The 24,732-nt window shown below is 42.1% G+C and overlaps 1 protein-coding gene across 12 annotated transcripts in view; it reads right to left on the bottom strand.

Moving 5' to 3' along the window:
- The window catches only part of LOC140458450 (CUGBP Elav-like family member 4), an 881,222-nt gene that overhangs the window by 44,302 nt on the left and 812,188 nt on the right, over nucleotides 1-24,732 (bottom strand). For 9 of the 12 annotated variants that reach the window (XR_011953493.1, XR_011953492.1, XR_011953491.1 and 6 more), the window contains exons 10-12: nucleotides 12,880-12,924; nucleotides 11,888-11,968; nucleotides 7,608-7,751 (exon numbers count right to left, since the gene is read on the bottom strand). Coding sequence is in view for 9 of the 12 variants with exons in the window: in XM_072553037.1 (XP_072409138.1) it covers nucleotides 7,608-7,751; nucleotides 11,888-11,968; nucleotides 12,880-12,924 (270 nt within the window). In the remaining 3 variants the exon portion in view is untranslated. The remainder of the gene's footprint in view (nucleotides 1-7,607; nucleotides 7,752-11,887; nucleotides 11,969-12,879; nucleotides 12,925-24,732) is intronic. The other 3 variants (XM_072553041.1, XM_072553042.1, XM_072553043.1) reach the window with 1 other exon arrangement.

Here is a 24,732-nt window from a genome sequence, read left to right as displayed (position 1 = left end):
AGCTCAATAAGAATATCACTCTTAGAATGCAAGTTTCATTTAATCCGAACTATTGCACAAAATTATTTGGTCTGAGCTTAAAAGGACCCAGCGCCCTCATTTCCAATGGAGTCAGGGGATAACTGAGATTGTGAACCTGCATAGAGCTCTCTCACTGAGATGCCAAGTGCTCTGTCAAGTTCTTGTTACAGTCTCTAGACACTGATCTCCAAATAAATTCCTCACAAACTGGATCTGTGTGGAAGTTTTATTTCGCTTCCATTTTGCTCATTCATTGTTTAACAGGCTGATATCCATGCACTGAATTGAACTTGCAAGAATTCACAGGGGTTTTATTGGAAATTTATAGTTTGGCACAGACATCAGTTTCCACCTTTTCCTTTCTGTATCCTTTCCCTGATCAGAAGAGCCCAGCCTTCTCTATGTTTAAGAGAAATCCCGGGTCACCCAACTGAAAACAATTACTATCCACCAGGGGGCAGTACTAGATTAGCTTACTTACAGTGTGGAAACAGGCCCCCCGGCCCAACAAGTCCACACTGACCCTCTGAAGAGCAACCCACCCCGACGCATTCCCCCCAAACCAATGCACCTAACACCAGGGGCAATTTAGCATGGCCAATTCACCTAACCTGCACGTCTTTGGATTGTGGGAGGAAACCAGAGCACCCAGAGGAAACCCACACAGACATGGGGAGAATGTGCAAACTCCACACAGACAGTTGCCCGAGGCAGGTGTTGAACCCGGGACCCTGGGGCTGTGAGGTACTGAGCCACCATGCCACCGCGAAGAAAGCATCGGGAAAAATGTTTAAATGGTGTTAGAGGGACAGACAATAGAACAGATTTACAAGGATGTTGTTAGGATTGCAGGAATTTGAGCTATAGGGAGAGGCTGAATAGGCTGGAGCTGTTTTCCCTGGAGTGTCGGAGGCTGAGGGGTGACTTTATAGGGGTTTATAAAATCATGAGGAAAGTGTTAGGGTGACTAGCCAAGGTTCCATCAGCTCAGACCACAATACAATGGAAATACGTTTCCCTGGGGTAGGGGAATTTAAAACTAGAGGGCATAGGTTTAGAGTGAGAGGGGAAATATTTAAAAGGGACCTAAGTGGCAACTTTTTCACAGAAGGTAGTGCGTGTATGGAATGAGCTGCCAGAGGAAGTGGTGGATGGGTATATGAATAGGAAGGGTGAAGAGGAATGTGGACCAAATGCTGGCAAGTGGGACTGGATTAATTTAGGATATGGATGAGTTGGACCGAAGGGTCTGTTTTGGTGCCATATGACTCTATGACAATACTGTACACCCTAGCCCCTGTGGTGTCCATCTCTTTCTTAAAAACATTGAGGCCATTGCTGTTCCGTCTCCATGGACACCCGAGCAGCAAACCCAGCTGTCTATTGTTTTAAAATGAAGTTGTTCCGAAGTGTTATGACACACCATTAAAATAGGTGGAACTTGAACCCAAGCTTTCCAGCCCAGAGGTAGGGATAATACCACTGCAGGACAAAATCCAATGATCTGCATTTCCAACGTAGCCATCCGTCATTCCCCCACATCCTTTTTTGTTGCTTTATCTTTTTGCAATTTGTGTCGGTCACTGACTAGGCCAGTACTTATTGCTCGTTCCTTTTCCTGTGCTTTGCAATTGCATCCAGGAGCCACATCTTTGCCTGATGTGATTGTCCATAATGCCAAACAAGCCCCCATGCGTCCTGTGATGTCAACTGGCAGCAGGAAACCAGTGATCCACATTCTCGCCCGGACACCAAAATGGCCAAAGAGATGGACAGCTCAGACCAGGCCAGTGAGGTCAGCTGGCCACGTGCACTTATTGTTCCACCTAGTGGTGACATTCACCATAAACATAGCCACCATCATCAAAAATCTCTCTTCCTCATTGCAACATGGAAGATAATTCTAGGTAGCCTGGGACCAGAAGCGTGTTCTTTGACTTACCCCATTGTCCCATTGCGCCACCAGAACAAATACACCTATTCTACACAGGCTTTACTAAAGCAGTAGAATGGTAAAATTACCATAGTTTTACCAGACAAGTAGGACTGCTCTCTCTTTCTCTCATTAGAAAGAGGTGACTGGGTGATGGTTTAACGTGAGGGTCACCACACCTCAGGAGAGGGGAGAGGTTGAGAAGGAGAGTCCTTAAAAGTAACCTCAGCCAGTGTGGAAAGTCAGCCCATACTCTGCAATGCAAACCAGCCATCCAGTCACCTGAGCTAACCATGACTGAAGCAATACATTGTACAGCATTCACAAGATAAAACTATTATACACCTCCCTGATGCTGACAGTTACAAGGTTTTGCACATATCATTGTGTAATCTTCCATCAGAAATGTTCTTTGAACTTCATGTCCACTGACATATCCACGAGGTTGTATTTAGACTCTTTATATGCTCATCCACCAAAGTTATGACAGTGGCGAGGGCGAACATCTCAATGAATACATTTCAGCCATTTAGCTGCAGACATTTAATGGACTGAATTAAAATTCTAGTAATGCCAATATCCCTGTGAATGAATATTAAAGAAAATCATGCAGGTGGCTCAAATTTTATTGCCTTCATTTATGGTCTGTGCTCCTTTCATTAAAGGTTCTCAGGTATTTGCAAAATCTACTCTATCATGTGTGTATCATTTCACAAATACTGCTTTAGGTGCAGATAGTTCTTTGCTTCTTCAACTTCAGTTATTCACATTGGAAGATCGTTTGATATTTTTCCCATTTCTCCTGCTTAGGACTTTTCTGATACTCCTCAAACCCTTAAGTCATCCTTCTACTCACTATATATCTATAAGCTTATCTAAGATAATGGGTTTTCATTACCCAGGACGGTTCTGACTCTGAGGTTAATTTTAACTTTTATTGCGTAAAATTGTGTATGGTAACCCACTAAGGCTGAAAATTAAATGTAATCTTCCACAGTGGGGTTAACTCTCATATAGTATGGTCCAGCTTGGGAACACTACCCCAACAAGCCAAGCTGCCGGAATGTTAATATTGGGAGAATGAGAGATTTCCATTGACAACACCCATGTCTGTGTCGAACATAACACATTCAGAGATCACAGTCACACAACTCCAGGTAATTGTCCAACAGGTTTACTTGAATTCACAAGCTTTCAGAACACTGCTCCTTCGTCAGATGCACTCTGAAAGCTTGTGATTTCAAGTAAACTTGTTGGACTATAACCTGGTGTCACGTGACCTCTGACTTTGTCCACCCTAGTCTAACACCAGCACTTCACATCATCAGAGATGGAGATCAACTGCCTTCCCCATTTTTGCCCACTGGCTTCTTTGAGTAGTTAACAATGAAAGACCTCTATGTATATTGTACCTCTCAGAGATGTTTCACACAGAATAAATTTGAAGTGAACAGCACAATCCCAGGATGGGATAAATGTCAAATTTAGAGGTGTTCCTTCATGACAGAGTGCTTGTCAGACTGAATTCTCTGCTCATCAGTGTCTGGTGTCTTTAATGTGTATCTGAATAGGCAGGCATGCCAAAAATGCTGGGGTATCTGAATATTGTCAAGATCAGCCAGTCTTCACCAAGTGGGACATTGAGTTGCAAGTCTGGAAAAGATGGCGTTTATCTCACCTCATTGTGTTGGAGTCAAACACAGGTTCTGAAGATCTTTTTTTTTAAAAATGCTACTGCATTGCAGAACCCAATACCTTTTACAAGTAAAACATAAAGTAATTACTCAAGAAAGGCACTATTTCTGACTCAGAAATCTTTGGTTTCCATCTTTGTTCTGCAGCAATGCAGCTATCTTTTCTATAGCTGTTAATTACCACACTTAATAGCAAATACCCCCCTCTAAGTATGCGTAGATAAACTAGCAATTTACTGTTGACCCTCAGGAGAGCAATGTCAATCAAAGCTCTGAATCCTAATGTCTTCACAAACAGAAATACAATAATAAGAATTGAAGAAATGATAAGGGAATGTGGTAGCTCTGCTGTCTTTCATATATATCCGGTAAACCTCAACTTATCTCAAAACAATCTTTTCACTCAACCATGATTTTATGTGGAGTTACATTTCAAGATTTGGATAGAGCTGTTATAAAGGAAAAGAAAAGAAATTCTTGCATTTATAGAGCACTTTCATGCCTGCTTGTGTTCTCAATATGCTTTATAGCCAACGATTTACTTTTTGAAGTGGAGCCAATGATATAATGTAAGAAATACAGCAAGCAATTTGTACTTCATAAACTCCCGCCAACAACGACACAATAATTACCAGATAATCTGTTTTTGTCTTATTGACTGAGATATAAATATTGACCAACTACAAGGAATACTGTTCTCTTTCAAAATGGTGCCACAGGTCCCTTTACATTCACTGCTGAAACGGGCAGATGGGCCTCGATTAATACCTCCAACACAAAGAAACCTCACTCAGACAGCCAGGTTCTCCACAGGAGAGTTAGCCTTGATTTTAGCTCAAGCATTGCAATGGGATTCGCACCAATAGAGAGCTACCAACAGGGTCACAGCTGATACAACCATACAGGCACACACAGTCCATTCGGCACACTGAATCGGTGCCACACACAGGCCACTATCTCCCCATCTGACCACATTGGCATATCCTCACCTTGGTTTTATCCAACCCATTACTCTGTGACTTCCACACACTTTTTCTCCCATTGTTTCCAAGGTATTGTGGTTTGAGCTGCCCACATATTTCATGCTTAGTTGATGACATTTGTACAAAGGGAGTGCCTCACTGTTACTGTTCAACAATTTGATTCAGTTAATAATCCCTGTATCATTTCATGTTTAAGCTTCAGTGTAATTCTTCAGTTGCACCCACCTGTGAGTTGTACTTCACAATGATATCAAAGCCCTTCTTCAATCAACCTCATTCCCTCATACTTTTTCTGGTCATCAATGCGTTCATTAAGCTTACATTTTAGTGATTATAAGAAGATTTCAGGCAAGTCCCATACATTATAATTTCAACTCAGTGGCTTTAGAGTGTTCTATTAATGCTAGAAGGGACACATGCACCTGTTCTACTTGTGATTGATTTACATAAAACAGAAAGTCACAAGTTTGAGCTTTGATCATTAGCTGAATGCCTACTTGGTGAGAAGTATTCGCACAAAAACTGACCTCAGGACCAGTATGCCAGAAAGTGAGGGCGATATTGCAGCAAGTTACTTTGTGTCGACAAAACCAGTTATTTCTGCTTCGCACTAACCTTCTTCCACCCAAGTCCATCTAACCTAATCAACATATTCCTTTCTCCTTCATGTGCACAACTAGCTTCCCCTTATATATATTTACCGTACTCTTCACCTTGACTAGTCCTTGGAATTGTAAATTCCCCATTTGCCCTGTCCTTTGGGACCTTTCTCCTGGATGTCTCATTCAATAATCACAGGTGTCATATTGAAGCTCCTCATTTAGGATAGGACAATGAACAGACACTAATGATGAAGGGTTATTGGACTCGAATCATTAACTCTGTTTCTCTTTCCACAGGTGCTGCCAGACCTGCTGAGTTTTTCCAATACGGTCTGGTTTTGTTTCAGCTTTCCACAGTTCTTTGCTTTATTATATATGCTTATGGTCACTGCACTGGAAGAAATCAGCCATTTAGAGTTTGTGGGTTTCTTTCCTGGAATGTACTCCTGTGTAGACAGGGCTCAGCTAAACCATGTTGGCCTTCCTGGTGCATAGTTTGATAAGCCTCACTATCTCAAGCATGGCTAAATGACTCAGAGCTCTGGTGCGCCCAAGGGATAGCACACCAGCAAGAAGTGAGGACAAAACGAGATGGAAATCATTCATACAGAAGGCTGGACTTTCATCTCATGTCCCTAGTAAAGGATGCCTTTTGTAATAGTTATGGGAAAACTGACATTCGAAAACACCAGAAATGATTTGTTCAATCCCGAAGATGTTTACCATGTTTTGACTGGCTTTGTGCTAAGTACTTTTACTGTTCTTCAGTTTAATGTGTGTGCAAACGTGCACAAAATTACTCATTCACACTTAGCACACGTGATACACAAACCTTGCTGATACACGCTGCCATACTCAACCCTGGCATCCTCACAATTTCACAACTCACTTGCCCATATCATTAAATGACAAATAGATGCACAACACATTTCAAATAAGATGTTTTTTAAAAATCTCATTAGTGTTAATTTTACAAAGGTGGGCCAAAGTCTATAACTTTCCAAAATGTTGCTGATTTTTAATTATTATCATGGGTATCGAACTAGGGGTCAGCTAGCAGTATGAGAATCAGGACCACAATGCTATAGGAGAAAGTGAGGACTGCAGATGCTGGAGATCAGAGCTGAAAAATGTGTTGCTGGAAAAGCTCAGCAGGTCAGGCAGCATCCAAGGAGCAGGAGAATCGACGTTTCGGGCATAAGCCCTTCATTCCTGAAGAAGGGCTGATGCCTGAAACGTCGATTCTCCTGCTCCTTGGATGCTGCCTGACCTGCTGTGCTTTTCCAGCAACACATTTTTCAGCCACAATGTTATAAACAGGTCCATGACCTCATTTGCTTATCTGCCTTATAAAATTGCCCCTTGTATTACATCTCAGTTTATTCACTTTGGATCAAGTCACTGCCTTCTCTCTTGGTATCAATTCTTTCTTAAGTCATTCTGGAGTTATGCCTCCATTCCTCAAACTCAGTTCACAAACTGATCACTTACTGCGTGAAAGGAAATGACCTTATTACTTTTTTAAACCTGTGCCACCAAGTGATGGTGAAATAGTGCATTGGATTTATCTTCCCTGTGTTGTTTGCTGTCATTGATACCTTGGTGAGGCTCTGCTTTAATCCTAAAACAAAAACAAAATATTGTGCACACGCCAGGAAGCTAAAGGAAAAGCAGGAAGTGCTGGAGAGTCTCAGCAGGTCTGGCAGGTTCTGTAGAGGGAGAAACAGAGTTAATACTTCAAGTCCAATATGTGCTGTGTATTTCCAGTCTTTTCTGTTTCTATTTCTGTCTTAATCCTCTCCCTTTCAGCCTTTAAGCATTACCAACCTTGCGTTTCAGTCCTCTGAGACCTGCACTAATGTTAATCCCTGATAACACAGAGAGACCATACCAACTGATGCTAATTCATCTCTAAAGATGCAGTCTATAAACCAACTGCAATTCTCTCACTTTGTCAAGCGAAGCCATTTCTTCTACCAGGATCCAACACAGAAATGTTCAGAGAAGGAACACATTAATTTGAATATGAACAATTGCATCTGAAGATTCTGATGTGTTCTGACGAGAAGATTGTGGCCTTACATGAAACAGTATCTTGACTCTCTTTCTTATGCACATCTACGTCCTAAATCTGGCCATCGTACTTAACACTCTCAGTTTGCCTGCTGGAGAGACTCTAGTTAAAGATGGTGTAGTAGAAAATCCTGCGAGATTGCACACACTACAATGTCTCAGGTCTGCATCGCTGGTTTGGCTCCAACAGTTCAGACAACAACCAGCCCAAGTACCACCCTGATTTGTCCACCTCACCACAGCCACCAACCCATCTACCATCCAGCCCTCCTCACCCAGGACAGGAAAGGATTTCACTCACCGAAGCATTTACTTTGGTTGGTGGCACGGTCAACAAAGACTTTGGCAGAGATCACGTTGCCAAAAGGCATGAACATCTGCATGAGCTCAGCATCCCCAAACTCCTGCGGCAGATGGTAGATGAACAGATTGCATCCCTCTGGTCCTGGAGGAGATCAAATAGCGCCATCAGATATTTACAATATTCAAGTGCCAAAGCATTCAGTAGCAAAACGTTCACATCATCACACATTGAAAAATGCATAAGCAAGGGAACAACTGCTGGTGGATGTCTTCCCAGTGGGTCCAATTCATCAGCATCACAGAGCATTTCACATGATACAGGTTTATCTCAAGACCCACCACTCTATTGTACCATTTTAGAACATTGCTATTTACAAATTGTGAATGGTATTATCTTCAATCAGATTAACATCGAAGAAGAGTCGCTGGATGTGAAGCATTGCCTCTATTTGTCTCTCCACAGGTGCTGCCAGACCTGCTGAGTTTCTCCAGCGATTACTGTGTAGCTTTGTTTCCCTTCAACAATGATGAATCAACAATCAAGGATGCTAAGCATGTGATGTACCTAATGCAAAATGGTTTGAACATCTTGGGATGGAATGTGTGGCTGCACCATGTTTGTCAACGAATGCTGATCTCCTTGGCAACACAGTAAACCAATGGAGTTGGGTGGGGCAGGGAGATGCAATAATGCAGCTGCAGTATCACAGGACACATGACCCAGAGGAGACATGGGTTTAAATTTCACCATGGAAATTGATGGAGATTAAATTCTATTAATTCATAAATATGGAACAATTGGTCTCAGTAATGGTAACTGTGAAACTATCGCTGATTTGTTATAAAAACCCATTTGGTACACTAATGTCCTTCAGAGAGGAAGATCTGCTGGCCTTACCAAGTCTGGCCTATATGTGACTCCAGACCCACGCCAATGCAGTTGAATCCCAAATGTCATATGAGATGGCCAAGCAAGCCACTTAGTTCAAGGGCAGCAAACACTAAAGGCATTGCATTCCATGAAGGAGCAATAATAAAAAGATGGAAATCTCGACAAACGAACTAACAATCCAGAGAAAGCGAGCTTGAATCCTATTCACGGGAATAAATGGCACAGAAAGTGTCAATACAATTGAAGACTGAGCCATGACAAGAGATATGGGTTCAAACTGATGATAGGTAAGAATAGGAATGTTGGAAAGGAATTTCACATACAGATTTACACGCAAGGTAGATATTTCAAGAGAGTGATGCAGGCCTTTGTTAATACATGTCAATTTCATTACTAAGGCACAGGTGAAGAGCATGACTTGATTGACTACCGAAAGCACTTACAAACAGAGACTTGTGGGATGCTGGGATTGCTAGGTAGGAAGCAGGCATATGTCATACTACACTCTGTGAACATACTTGCTATAAAGAAAAGCATTTGTTTCATACTTTGCCAACTGGCTTGAGCTCGAGATAGCAATTACAAACTGGCTTTACATTCCAAAGTCGTTTTAAAATGACAGTATCAGCCATTTGCGAGGGAACCAACAAATTATTATTTAAATTAGAACAATCCAACTGGTCATCAGTAGCAGCATTAGTATCCATAATAACACACAGGCATTTTGTGAATTGTGTACCTGGACTCTTGACCTACACGTTTATGTTCCATTGTCCACGGTAAGATTGAAACCTTACGTTTTTTTAAATCTCACACTGCTGGAGGATAACAATGGGTTAATTCCTTAAGGTTCCTTAACTCCTGAAGTTACAAGTTATGGCAGAGGCCAACAGTCACAAACGTCAGTGAAGAATTAAGGGCACAATAAGGACATGTGTCTTGCAAACACAATAGAGAGTGGGGTTCCAGTCTGATGGTCTTCAGATCTGGGCAACAGAGGCAGAGGCTGCACATTTCACACAGAGATGAGGAGGAATTTCTTCCCTCAGACGGGAGTGAATCTGTGGAATTCTTTACCGTAGAAGGCTGTCATTCAGTATATCCAAGTCTGAGGTAGACAGATTTTTAATCAGTGAGGGGATCAGGGGTTATGGAGAAAAGAGGCTTATCAGATCAGCCATGATCTCACTAAATGGCTGAGCAGACTCGATGAACTGAATTGCCTAATTCCTATCTTATATCTTACGCCTTTCTGAAAGAGACAGGCTCAAGTAATGGATAAACCTAAGGACTGAAGAGGGGGTGAAAGACTGGATTCAATTGTCAGCAGCAAGCAGGTGATTTTGTGTCTTTTCACAAGACACGTTTTATTTCAATAAAAGAGAACATAAATCAGGCCACAAGTTGATCACCAGGAACTTGAGGCTTGGAGCATTGCTAAATTTGGAGACAAGGTGGTCAAGCGAGTTTCAAGACAAGGATACAAATGTCAACAGAGATTGGAATACATTCCTATCCCTGCAGGCAGTCAAGGGAGCCCATATACATCAGTGAATAGATCCTTAACACCATTGGAAGAGCAACAGAGGGGTGTTTGTAAATTGGATATTAAGAGAGGAATTTAAGTTTGGAAGAGGAATTTTAGTCTCCAGCAAGGCAGGGTAAGTTTGTAGTACACAATTATAACTTGTCAGAAGTGGGTACTGCAGATGCCGGAGATTAGAGTGGTGCTGGAAAAGCACAGCAGGTCAGGCAGCATCTAAGGAGCAGGAAAATCTATATTTCAGGCAAAAGCCCTTCATCAGGAATTATAACTTGTGATTGCTGACTGTCCCTCTACTCTAACGATTGTGGAGAATTCAATAAGGTTCTCAGTTTCAATCTCAGAAGAAAGCTGTCTCGAGTCAAGCCATACATTTGTAATTCTAGAGTCACAAATCTGGCTGGGAGGATAAGGTCTTTGAATGAAGAAGAAAATTCCCCAAACTTCCTCAATTCACAGTGAGTGCTTGATCTCTGCAAGACTACATAGAAAGAGATTCAATTAAAGAATGCTGGCTCTGTGATTTGTGGTTTCTGAGTTGATTTATTATTGCAACATGTAGCGAAATAAAGTGAGAAGTTTTGTTTTGTATCAATATAGGCAGATTATAACATACAAAGGCACAGAGATCATTGGGTGATTGAACAGAGCGAGGAATACAGCAACAAAGAAGGTGCACAAAAAGCAAGATCAACATTAAATTGAAAATGTGCAAGGCCCATTCAGAAGTCGAATAACAGTGGGGAAGAAGCTGTTCTTGAACCTGTTGCTAGCTATCTCCAATTTATAGAGGGAAAGGCATGGGAACAGCTTATGTGTCCAGCCACATTATTGGTTGAAGAAAGATTTCATGACAAGGCAGATGAAAGAAATGGGAGAAAGTAAATTTTTTTTCAATGCATTTTGTATTTTAGTTTTGTATTTGTTCAAGGGATATGAACATTGTTGGTTAGGGCTAAATTTATTACCCAACTCTAACAGCCTAAACAGCAGTTAAGCATCAAATATATTTGTGTGTCTGGAGTCATATTTAGGCCAGACCAGGTAAAGATGGTAGATTTCCTTCCCTAAAGAGCATCAGAGAATCAGATGAGCTTTTATTTCCAACATGGTTACATGGTTGTCATTAGGCAAGCGATTTAATTACAGATTTGTTTTTAATTGAATTTCAATTTCACCATCTGCCATTTGAAACCTTGGTCCCACAACAGAAATTTGGAAATTCTGGATTGCTACTCCAGCCACCCTTCCATCTTCCCCAATAGTTCAACTTTCACAAAGAAACAGAGACGTGGATATTAAATGGCTAATGCCGTTCATAAACAATGAATATAATACAGACAACTTGCAATTGTGTTGGACACAACCCATTTAGAATCTCTCATGTTTCCCTTTTAAGCTTACCTGATGGATGGCCGTAAGATAAAACCAAAAGACTAATGCCTGGTTGGATTACTCATGAAAGACGAGTTATGGTCACTTCAAGAAAGAAGAGATTTGTCATGCCATCTGACCTATAATCTTGTAGATTTTCCAACAAAAAGACAAGGATTCATAATCCAAAAAAAAATCACTCAAATGCTGCCACAGTGAGACCATATCAGTAAAAAGAAATACAGCTTTCATTTCTGTTGGGATTTAACCCAGTACACTATTATAATTCAAGACCTGTTTCCCTTCAAGATGAGATGCTCACAGTCACTTTTAAATTTCCCATACGCTTTCGCCAACATTGCCAAAATACACACATTGAATCCTCCTTTATAGGTCTTTCTGAACAACGCTGTTTCAGAAGTGGCAAGTACATTGAAGTAAAATTAGGCAGAGACTCCTTCTGTCTTACCTTCTCTTTGCTGCTGAGGAATTATGGGAGGTTGCTGTGGAAACGCCTGACTAATGGGAGCATAAGCTGCTGGATAGGCCGCTGTTGGATTGCAAAAGAAGAAGTCAGTCTCGCTGTTATTTATTCATTTCCATTTATTCCAAACAACGTAAATAATTGGCTCAAATAAAACGGTTTCTGGAGCATAGGGCAACAAATGTCCACAAATATTGGCACATTTTTGTGGAACGTTAGAGCAAAGTCTGAGATGCCCTGTTACTCGGAAATGAAGTTTACCGGTGGAGACAAGACCACTTGGTTCAACAACTGTTCCACCAAATCCCAAATCTTGTCTCAATTTTTAAAAAAAACTGTGGCCATCAGAGACCAAGTGTGTTCCTTTATTTTGGCTCTTGATAGAAAGGCTACATTGTCAAAATAATGATGACAATTATGTCTGGATTCGAGATTATTGACGATGCCTCAATGGGACCGACAGTGTGCACAAGGTCCTGTGACTGTTCTGTATGATGTTTTACTCTGAGGACTATTGGCCCCACACCAACCCGCTCCAATGTTCGGCCCTGTTAGAATGGATATGTGACCAACGTAGCGGTGGTATGTGGCAGCATTGATGATTAGCAATGACATGATGCCACCTCAGTTTCCCACCTGGTCGATTCACCATCTCAAAGGAGAAGGGTCTGATCTGTTTCGCATACGCCAAAATGCAGCTCCAGTTCAAACAGTAGGTTCACACTCAAGTATTAATGGTCCTTCCCTCAGAGGACAGAGAGCTTCTGGTTGAATGATGTATCTGGGTAGAAGAGCAGGCTTGAGGGGCCAAATGGCCCCGTTGCTCCTATTCCCAATACATAGAGGTGAGGAACAGATGGTGGTAGGGTGATTGATCTCCAACCAACCCCTCATGTCCCAGGGCACTCTCATGCATTTCCCCCTCCCTCCCTAACTGAGACAAGATTAACACTGACAGAGGTCTGGGTGCAGGTTACCTGGCTGCACTCTTAATTGGGGAATGGAGCATGGAGCAGGAGAACCTAAACGGGGAGAAAAGGAAAGAATTATTTAACATTGCAGTTCATTCTTTTTTTCTCTCTGATTGGCAGGAACTGACACAGATGATCTATTTACTTCGTGAAAGTAGCAATCTACAGTCGAGGGCCCATCCCACGACTGTCAGGCCAAATATGACCCAACATGAATCAGAATGAGGAGAGAGTGAGGACTGCAGACGCTGGAGATCAGAATCGAAAGTGTGGTGCTGGAAAAGCACAGCAGGTCAGGCAGCATCCAAGGAGCAGGAGAGTCAATGTTTCAGGCATAAGCTTTTAGTAATCCCTGCAGCTTGGAAACAGGCCCTTCAGTCCAACAAATCCACACCAACCCTCTGAAGAGTAACCCACCCAGACCCATTCCCCTTCCTTATATTCATCCCTGACTAATGCACCTATCCTACACATCCCTGAACATTATGTTGCAATTTAGCATGGACAATTCACCTAACCTGCACATCTTTAGATTGTGGGAGGAAACCAGAGCACCCAGAGGAAACCCATGCAGATATGGAGAGAATGTGCAAACTCCAGACAGATAATCACCTGAGGCTGGAATCGAACCCAGGTCCCTGGCGCTGTGAGGCAGCAGTGCTAACCACTGAGCCACTGTGCTGTCCCAAGGAATGATTCTGATGAAGGGATTATGCTCAAAATGTCGACTCTCCTGCTCCTCATATGCTGCCTGACCTGCTGTGCTTTTCCAGCACCACACTCTTTGACATGAAACAGAGTGAGGTCATTCATAATTGATAGCAGGAAGCACATCTTCACATGAAAGATGGTGGAAATCTGGAATGTTTTTCCACTAAACACTGTTGAGACTGAGGATAATTAGTAAAAATTTTAACTTGAGATAGATTTTGGTTGGGAAAGCAAATGTTAGGTCAGCATTATGTGTCGATGGAGTTAATCACAGAATCCTTACAATGTGGAAAGAGGCAGTTCAGCCCATCAAGTCTGCACGGATCCTTTGAAAGGCATACCATCTAAACCCAGTCCTCTGTCTTATCTCCATAACCCTGTATTTCCCATGGCCAATTCATCTACCCTACACATCTTTGGACTGTGGGAGGAAACCTACACAGATACAGAGAGAGCATGCACACGGTCAGGAGGCTAGAATCAAACCTGAGTCTCTGATACTATGAGGTGGCAATGCCAACCACTGTGCCACCAATGCAACCCACAGGCAAGAGGCAGGTTTGTGCTGATCCAAAGAGGGCTTGCTGGATTGGGAGTGGCCAGTTTCATTTCAATACTTCTAAGAGGCTTGGGATATTCATAGCACTTTGTAAAAAACACATATTTATTACAGTTGTTTTCCATTTCTCATTGAAAAGTAAATACGTGTGTGTGTGTACAAGTATGTGTCTGTGCGAGTGTGCGCATATACGTGCAAGTGTGCATGTATGTATGTGTGTTTGTATGTGCATACATGTGCGAGTGTGTATCTGTGTGAGTGTGTGTACGTGCAAGTGTGCATGCATGTGTGTATGTATATGTGTGAGTATGTGTGTGTGTGTATAAGTGTGCAAATGTGTATATGTGTGTATATGTATGCATGTGTGTGAGTGTGCATGTGTTCGAGTGTGTGTGTATATGTATGCATGTGTGCAAGTGTGTGTGTATATGTGGTGTGTGTGTATATGTATGCATGTGTGCGAGTGCGTGTGTGTATGTGTATGAGTGAGTATATGTGTATGCATGTGTGCGAGTGAGTATGCAAGTGTGTGTGTGTGTGTGTGTGTGTAAGCATGCAGATTGCCACCAGATCAGGAATTTTTAATTTCTATTTATTTTGTTGAAAGATAAATTGTGGCACATGGCCCATTTGATGCCACTTCTGCCGCATAATTATTCGGGAGAGAGTGCCAACTCTGCCTGGCTCCAAACAGCGGAAGTGTCAAATGGATTCACAATGCAACAGACTGCTTTGGTTACAGTACACTTGCTGTCACCGTCATGATGTGACACTTATTCACGGGAAGGAGCATTTTTCTTCATTTTATTCTAAATCAAAATAATTAGGGAATTGATTCTCCAACCCAGCTGGCCCCAGCCCCTCTGGTTCAGTTGGAGTGACTGACATGGACTGGAGTTGGACTTGTCAAGTACCGCACTGGGAACTGGTTTTCCTGAAGGCTGCGCGAAACGTAGCCTACAATCTGTTCGGCCCACCTGTCTGCAAATGCTGTCCTTACTGTCTCCACTTCAATGTTAACTTCACTTCCCATTAAGATAAAACCTTCTTTATTGTTTTCCTTGTCTTTCCCTTTGCCTCCCGCAATTGTGGAATCCCTACTGTGGAAACAAGCCATTCGGCCCATCAAGTCCACACCAACCCTCCGCAGGGCAGCCCACTCAGACCTACCCAATAACCCTGCATTTCCCATGGCTAACCCACACATCTTTGGACTGTGGGAGGAAACCGGAGCACCCAGAGGTAACCACACAGACATAGGGACAGCATGGAAGCTGCATACGACGGTCTCCTGTAAGTGGAATTGAACCTAGGTCACTGGCGCTTTGGGGCAGCAGTGCTAACCACTGAGCCGCTTTCTGTCATGCTATGACTAACACATCAAAACACTTTAACTCAGCAAATTCAGGCAAATGTTTGTGTCCTACACACCCTCTCTGACCTACCTTTATTCAACACTATCAGTAAACCCTTCTATTCATTTCTCATATCTCACATTTCCTTAACTGGATCCATGCTGTTTGCTCTGTTGGGGCTGAGTATTGCCACAAGGGCACAGTTGCAGAGGGGGTAAAGCAGCTCTCCCAGTGTCTCATTCAATGCTTCATGGGCAAGCCCACAGAAGGAGTCTCAGTCAACCATTAAACGCAGGTGTCCTTGTGAAGGGGGGAGTCAACCCAGTGTCAAGGCAGATTCTGCGTCTCCACAGATACCCACACAGGTTCTCACTCAGAAGAGGGAGCTCGGTGGGAACTCAGTGTGACTTTTGCCCCTTTCTCCCAGTTCCAGGGGAGACTGTTTGCAGTGAACTGACGGCTGACACTGTGATCAACAGTAGCACAGTTGTAACGTCGTTTCCCAATATTCCTACTGCTCGAGAGGCAAGGCTTCAAATTCTACTATGGCAGAATTCAATACATAAAATTTGAAATGACTCAATAATAACTACCATGGAACTTTATCATTAATTGTTGTAAAACACCATCTAATGTCCTTTAGGGAAGGAAATCTGTTGTCCTTACCTGGTCTGGTCTACATGTGATTCCAGACCTACAGTGATGTGGTTGACTCTTAACTGCTCTCTAAGGAAGTCACTCAGTGCAAGGGCAACTCAGAATGAGCAACTTACCACTGGCACTGTCAGTGGCAACCACATCTCATTAAATAATAAAACATAAAAGTTAAATAGTCAAAAGAAGAGGGCTCAGTCCCAGAACCTCTGTAGTTCTGGAAGATTCAAGGTTAACAAATGTCCATTAAGCCCTCCAGGATTACACTGTCACTTTAGCTTCACCCAATCCTCCTCCTGACCCAGCTCAGCTAACCTTAGCATCAGAAAAAATGTAGGAAGAGTCCATGAGATGGGAGGTGTATCAACAGACCTCCATCAGAAGTCTTTCAGGATGCACCTTCTAACATGATAGTTTCTTCAAAATTCATAGCGACAGGGTGGATTTGATTTGATTCATTCTTGCCACATGTACCCAGGGACAGTGGAAAGTTTGTTTTGCATGTTGTACAAAGATCAGAGGGTAATTGAGGAATACAAAGTTATAGCTGCACAGAAGGTGCACAGAAAGCAAGATCAACATTAGATTCGAAATTTGAGAGGTCCATTCTTTCTAATGCAGAAGTGATAGTGCAGGGAGCAGGGGTCAAAGGGTCAGAAATTCACTCCAGAATCTGCTTTCAGTGGAAACATCACTTCCCAAAACTCCTACTGCTCCAGAGGCAAGGGTTCAACTTCTAACACGGCAGCTAGTAAACTCTGAATTCAAGAAATCAAATTTGACATGACTCAGTAATAATGACCATGGAGCCATCATTGATTGTTGCAAAACACCATCTAATGTCCTTTAAGGAAGCGAATCTGCTGTCCTTTCCATCCAAGTTGAAATTCTGAAAATTATCGGAATATTTCGGGTCACCTACCCTCCGGGATTGTCCAGGTTGCAAACCAAAATCTAGGACATTAGAATTGTTAATTTTTAATTTTCTCTGAGCACTTCCATTTGTGAATTAGAAGAAAATTTGGGGATGAGGGAGAGATTTATTTGGTCAGCAGTTAAAGACCTGACTACACTGTTAACAGATTAATTACCAATTAGTGTGTGAAGTCAATGTTAGACAAGCGGTGGTCAAAAAGCAGTTGGGAAGCAGGAAGTCATGTGAAGAAGCCTTTAAGAATACGCCCAGCCAGAGTTGCTAGCACTGATATAGTTTGAATGAGGGACATTGTCCTAGCATGACTTGGACTGAGCATGACAGGCAACATGAAGAAGCGTTTTGACATTGGAGAATTGAAAGCAATATCCAGATCATTGAGAGTCAGACCACATATATGCAGCGGCCCAACTCCCCAAGAGCCCACGGTCAAATGCCAGGTTGGGGACAAGGACATTGTTAAGCAGATCCCTGATCTTCCTCACAAACCAGCATGCACTCCAGCAAAACCCTTCCGGAATTTCTGGACAGATTTCTCGGGAAACTGATCGATTCATAATTCTGAAATCAAAAGTATCAAATGTCAGCAGATAACCCTTGAAGAATTGTGTTCTAAAGTGTTGGCACATTCTTGAAATTAAGGAGAAAAGAAACAAAGAACTGCAGATGCTGAAAATTAGAAACAAAATCAGAAATTGCTGAAAAACGTCAGCGGGTCTGGCAACATCTATAGAGTTAAAGCAGAGTTCGCGTTTCAGATCCAGTGACCCTTCTTCAGAACAGACCCTCCTTCCGAAGAGGGGTCACTGGACCTGAAACTTTAACTCTGCTTTTTCTCCACAGATGCTGCCAGATCCGCTGAGTATCTCTAGCCATTTCTGTTTTGGTGCTTGAAATTAAGGGCTCAGATATCCGGGATTAAAGGGTCTTCTCTCCCTGGTTAGGCCAAGTATCTAAGGCCCCAGCCTTTATCCCTGTGGGTAGGAATTGCAGACACAGCTCACTGCAGTACAGTTCAAGGGAAAATGTGGTTCTCGTTGTTCCAGTTTGTCTTGTTCACTCAAGACCCAGGTAGTCATTGTCGAGAGAACAAAAGAATACAACCCACTAACATCATAAAGCCCCAGATCTTGTCTTATCAGAAATCATAAGTTAAACTTTCATTGAAACATTGGGCACTAGGTATCTGTGACACTAAGCTCTTCAGAGGATGAAGTAACCATTATGCTGAGACAGAATGAACAAGTGAATATCTTTTTGCGCTGTTCCGTCTGCATCTTGAATTAGTTCATAATGAGAAATCAGCTGATTCTCCATGTGGTAAATGACAGGCTCCAGGAATCTCTGCAAGGTGATTATCTCCTCCCTCGTGTCAGTTCCTATAACCTCCACCACAAGTGGGACGACATGGTGGCTCAGTGGTGAGCACTGCTGTCTCACAGCACCAGGGACCCAGGTTCGATTCCTGCATCGGGCAACTGTCTGTGTGGATTTTGCACGTTCTGTCTGTATTTGCATTGCTCTGGCTTCCTCCCACAGTCCAAAGGATGTGCAGGTTAGGTGAATTGGCCATGCTAAATTGCCCATAGTGTTAGGTGCATTAGTCAGGGGTAAATCTAGGGGGTCGGTTGCTCTGCAGACGGTTGGTGTGGACTTGTTGAGCCGAGGGGCCTGTTTCCATAGTGTAGGGAATCTAATCTAGTCAAGTCTTTCTGGCTTCTTTCCAATATCGATCAATGAAGTGACCAGCATTGATTCAGTAGAGCTCAGACTTGCTGCCGCAAAGTGAACACAGTCGTTGCTGAGCTCTGGAAGCTCCTAAGATCAGTCAGGGTCAATACTGCCAGTTGTCAATCTGGCATGGCCCGGGTGTATGGCAAATCCACTGAGGTCAGAAGCAAGCTGGTCTTTGATGCTGCTAATTAAAAGCTTTGTCAATGCTCCCCAGTAAGGCTTATGCATGAAGATTAATGACTTGTGGCTGTTAAGACATTACAGGAAGACAGTTGAATTGTCAACAACCACCCTGCGTAGGATCACTTCCATCCTCACCACCTCATTCAGAAATTAGTTGGACAATTAAGGGACGAGTAGGGTGACTCATCAGTTCCACTACAATACCTTCCAGATCATGAGTTAGAGCAATGAAAGCTCTCTACTCAATTTCACTTCACTCAAGTTGTTCGTGTTATCTAGTGTTCTGATTTAGGATTTACGAGCTAGCAACTTCCAAAAGCAGCTATTTTCTAATCTCCAACTCCAGAGCAAATGAGGATATTTCAAGGATTGACTTTCCTTGCCCTTTGGTTCCGTGCATTGAGGAATGAAGGAAAATCAGCCAAGCAGGGAAGCACATCCGGCAAGGGACTCTTCCCAACTTAAAGCTCAGAGATCACCAATGCACTGAAGTATCTGCTTAAATGGACTCCTTTGTCAGTCTGGGTTCAGTTTTAACGGTTAACAATCCTTCTTTTAATTCATTCACAGGATGTGAATCACAGGATGTGATTAAATGCTGGGCCAGCATTTAATACTCATCCCCATTTGTAGACAGTCAACCACTTTGCTATGGGATTGGAGTCACATGGAGGCCAGACCAGGTAAGGATGGCAGTTTCCTTCCTTAAAGGACCAGGTTTTTTTTTCCCCTCCCCCTGACATGGTCATCATTAGACTCTTAATTTCAGATTTGTTTTTCATTGAATTCAACTTCCACCATCTGCCATGGCAGGATTTGAACCTGGGTTCCCAGAACATTTCCTACATCGCTGGATTAGTATGCTAGTGATAATACCACTAGGCCACTGCCTCCCTGCTTAGCACTTGAGAAAGAGATCAAGCAGACTGGTGTTAATCCGACATTGTACCACCCAGAGTGCAGCAGAAATTTGGAACGCCGTATTCCAAGAACGCTGAAAGAATTTGCGACTGACATTAGGTTAGGATATCAAAGGGATGGAGTAAAGGTAGATAAATGGAAATCAGGTACAGATCAGCCTTGATTAAATGGGTTCACTAGACAAGCTGAGTTTTTAAACAGTGATTTGACAAGACTCCAAACAAAATCAAAACAGAGATGGGGAGTCACAGTACTTGTGCACAATATTGGCGATGCTCATTAATGTAGCACGGTCAACAATCCCCTCAATTTTCTTTGACAAAGCTAGGAATTTCTCCAACAAAGAGGCTGCCATACCTCTCCCACCCTGTCAATTTAACAAAGTGTATATACATAAATATTAATTTGGTCATCCAAATGCTGAAGAACAACAGTTTGTTGAAACCTTTTGCCCAGTACTCATCAGGACAATCCACAAGAATATTAAAGCAAAGGGGAAGAAACAATAAATATTGCACGAGAGGTCAATGTTGGTTGCTTGGCAAGTGGACACTGATTGGTAAAGGCACTGTCAAGGAGGATGCACCAAATAATGATGACTAGCAATTAACTTTCAAGCTTTGTTTAAATTTTTAGTCAGGTGGGTTGATTCTAATTGATCATGGCAATGTTCTGAGTAATGAACTAAAGAATGGCTATCACCTAGTTTGTTCAGGTGAAACAAGTGCAGCGCATGCATATGTTCCTTCTGTTTGCAATGAATAGAGCCCTGTGTTTTAATATACCTGACTTCCTGAATGCATAAATGCATCAGATTGTGAGTCTAATTGATTATCCTAAATTGTTTGTTGGTATAATCCTTTGCACACTCAGAATAATTTTGCAAATGTTGTCCAATTGCAATATTATTTCCAATGCTGGACATTATGCTCTCAGTTTGTGTTAAGTGAGGACTGTTTGGGTGTAATCAGTACAACACTTATTGCAATAGCAGACGGGATACACTGTTTGATACAATCCACCAATCTTTGGGACTTCTGGCTTACTAGCCTAGCACTGCACCGGCACTGAAATTCATATACCACTTTACTCATTTGTGGGAGGTGCAGAATATCTTTTTGGCTTGACAACAACATTCTATAAGTAGTGGTCCTGCCAAATGGTTGAGCAAATTACTATAGCCAATCCTGAGCACTTTTTTCACTTTTGTGATGAAGGACTCCTTCACAATTGTGAAGACCTTACAGGACTTTTATATCAATAGAAATGCGGTGCTCATGTACTTCTTTGACATTATTTGGAGATGCTGGTGTTGGACTGGGGTAGACAAAGTTAAAAATCACACAACACCAGGTTATAGCCTGAAAGGTTCATTTGGAAGCACTAGCTTTCAGAGTGCTGCTTCTTCATCAGGTGGTTGCGGAGCAGGACCATAAGACACAGAATTCACAGCAAAATGTTACAGTCTCATGCAGCTGAAACAATATATTGAACAAACCTAGATTGTTAGGTCTTTCATCTTTTAGAATGGGTTTGCTGGTTTTAGTTCTTTAATATGTAAATCCCAGAACTTCTTTCAAGTTACATTCTCAAGATAACTCAAGGTTTTATAACGACAGGGGACTTCTCAGCTCAGACAATGCTTTAAATGTGTGAGGTTAGAGTCTGTCTGTATCCTGAACTTGAGTCAGACTGGTTCTATTTCCAAAGTGGAATTTACAGAATACTACATGGATTGACTGCCTGCAGATTTTGCACTTTTTGAGCAAAATAGAATGTATCTGCAAATAGAATTTTTCTTTGACACTACCAGCCTATCACGGTGGCACAGTGGTTAGCACTGCTGCCTCACAGCACCAGGGACCTGGGTTCAATTCCCGACTCAGGCTCTGTGGAGTTTGCACGTTCTCCCCGTGTCTGCGTGGGTTTCCTCCGGGTGCTCCGGTTTCCTCCCACAGTCCAAAGATGTGCAAGTCAGGTGAATTGGCCATGCTAAATTGACCATAGTGTTAGGTAAAGGGGTAAATGTAGGGGAATGGGTGGGTTGTGCTTCGGCGGGTTGGTGTGGACTTGTTGGGCCGAAGGGCCTGTTTCCACACTGTAAGTAATCTAATCTAATCTAATATCACTCAAGAATGCAATAGGTTCCATCTCTAGATCATGGTAATCTTGACCCATCTTAAAACTGTGAATCAATATTCACTGAATTCATAAACTGAGTAACTCATGCAGTTTGGGTCTGTTTAAATGACACCAAGTAGACGGTGTGGCTATTATAACAGCATCAGGCTGGTAATACAGGTCTGATTGAGAAATAAGGATCGCTAATTAGGTTGAATACAAATTAATTAATTAGTTAATTTAAAAATTAAAGAAATATATTGAACAATACAGAATCATGTCAGAGCTAACTATTAAAGATACCATTAGCAAGAAAGACTGGAAAGGTCCACTTTAAAATTAAGAGGTACCCTAGAAGGGAGCATGGAAACAGCACAAATATATGATTTATTAACTTAATAAACTTTATCACAGAGTCATACAGCACGGAAACAGACTCTGCGGTCTGAACCAGCTGACCAGACATCTTAAATTAATCTAGTCTCATGTGTCAGTATTTGGCCCATATCCCTCTAAACCCTTCCTATTCATATAGCCATCCAGATACCTTTTAACTGCTATAATTGTACCAGCTCCACCACTTCCTCTGGCAACCCATTCCATATGTACAACACCTTCTGCATGAAAAAATTGCCCTTGAGATTCCTTTTAAATCCTTCTCCTCTCATCTCAATCTTATGCCCTCTAGTTTTGGACTCCCCTACCCTGGGGAAACCCAATGAATAGGTTCACTCTATCCATGCTGTTTATGGTTTTGTAAACGTCTGTAAGGTCATCCCTCAGCCTCTGACACTCCTGAGAAAAGAACCCTAGCCTATTCGGCCTCTCCCTATAGCTCAAACCCTCCAACCCTGGCAACATCTTTATAAACCTTTTCTGAACTCTTGCAAGTTTACCAACATCTTTGCCATAGCGGAGAGACCAGAATTGAACACAGAATTCCAAAAATAGCCTAACCAATATCTTGTACAGCTGCAAATAATATCCCAACTGCTTTACTCAATGCACTGACCAATATCGGCAAGCACACCAAATACCTTCTTCAATACTCTGTCTATGTGCGACTCCACCCTGTCTACTTGCGAACTAAGAACCTGCACCCCAAGGTCTCTTTGTTCAGCAGCACTCCCTGAGAGCCTACCATTAAGCGTTTGAGTCCTGCCCTTATTTGTCTTAACAAAATGCAACACCTCATATTTATCAACATTAAACTCCATTTGCCACACCTCGGGCCACTGGCCCATCTGATCAAAGTCTGTCACTGGGAAGAAAGTCTGGAATGAGATAAGGCAATATCAGACCTAAGAGTGAAAATAAAATGTCAATTATAGGAGAAATACTGGAACCATCCAACTGATAAGAGATAGCAAAGATCCTTATCGTATGATTTCATTAGAAATCAGGATAAGACAACACCCATAGGTACTGAGAGAAAAAAAACCTTTAACAGAAGATTTTCTTTGGAATGCAAGAATAAGGGAAGGATAAAAGAAGTAACCATATAACGGTATAAAACTTCTCAAATAAATTTACTGAATAAAAGTTCAACTTTGTAAAGGAATCTAGAGGGAGTAACTCTAACCTGACTCACCCTAAACGAGGGGGTAATTAAGGAATAATGTTAAATGATATAACATTATGTGAAAGTGGAAGGAATCTATACAGAGGGTTTATATCCACATTTGAAAAGCAGGAGGAATTCAAATAATATAAATCAAATAATAAACCACCTTTTGGGCAGTTTGGTGGTTCAGTGGTTAGCACTGCCGCCTCACAGCATCAGGCACCCAGGCTCGATTCCACCCTCAGGTGACTGTGTGGAGTTTGCACATTCTCCCTGTGTCTGCGTGGGTTTCCCTCCAGGTGCTCCGGTTTCCTCCCACAGTCCAAATATGTGCAGGTTCGGTGGATTGCTAAATTGCCCATAGTATTCAGTGTGTAGGTTTAGAGATTAGCCATGGAAAATGCAGGGTTATTGGGCTGGGTCTGGGTGGGATGTTCTCCGGATGGTCGATGGGCCAAATGGCCTACTTCCACACTATGGGGATCCTATGGTACCACTCCACTGGAAGAAGATATCTTACTTGGAGCTTTAAAGAAAAAAATAGGATTCTATTAGATTTGATATTGTCTTCTGATAATTAGTAAATTAGTAAATCATCCCATTTAGGTTTTCTGTTCCAACTAAAACAAACCCTATTCTCTATATGCTCCTTTAGTGGGCAAGCGTATGCCCACTAAAGGCATTTGACTGTTCCATTTCAAACAAGACTTGAGTACAGTCTGGAGCCCATTAAGATATGGAAGGAAATTCCATGAAATAACATGAAGCTGATGTCATATGTCATCTGCATGTTGGAAACATGCAAAGGACAGGAGTTTGAATGTTATTCCATCAAATGCACCTTTCTCATGGAATCCATGGTGAAATGATGTGTAGTTTTTAACTTTTCTCCAGATAATTGAGATGAAAGGAATTTCCCTGCTACCTCCTGTCTGCTGATTCAGGCTTGTCAATCCCACAAATACTTAGTTGTGAATTTATAGGGTTGAACATAACCATCCCACCAAGAAAGAACCAGCTCCAGAATGTTACCTTCCAACAAATAGCTTGCCAAATTTAAATAAGTGTATAAACATAGATCACAGAAACTCTACAATATGGAAGCTGGCCATTTGGCCCTAAA

Source organism: Chiloscyllium punctatum, chromosome 33 (assembly GCF_047496795.1).
Source record: "Chiloscyllium punctatum isolate Juve2018m chromosome 33, sChiPun1.3, whole genome shotgun sequence".
Classification (NCBI taxonomy): domain Eukaryota; kingdom Metazoa; phylum Chordata; class Chondrichthyes; order Orectolobiformes; family Hemiscylliidae; genus Chiloscyllium; species Chiloscyllium punctatum.
The sequence above is the reverse complement of the archived record's forward strand: the minus strand, read 5'-3'. Positions and strand labels throughout refer to the sequence as shown.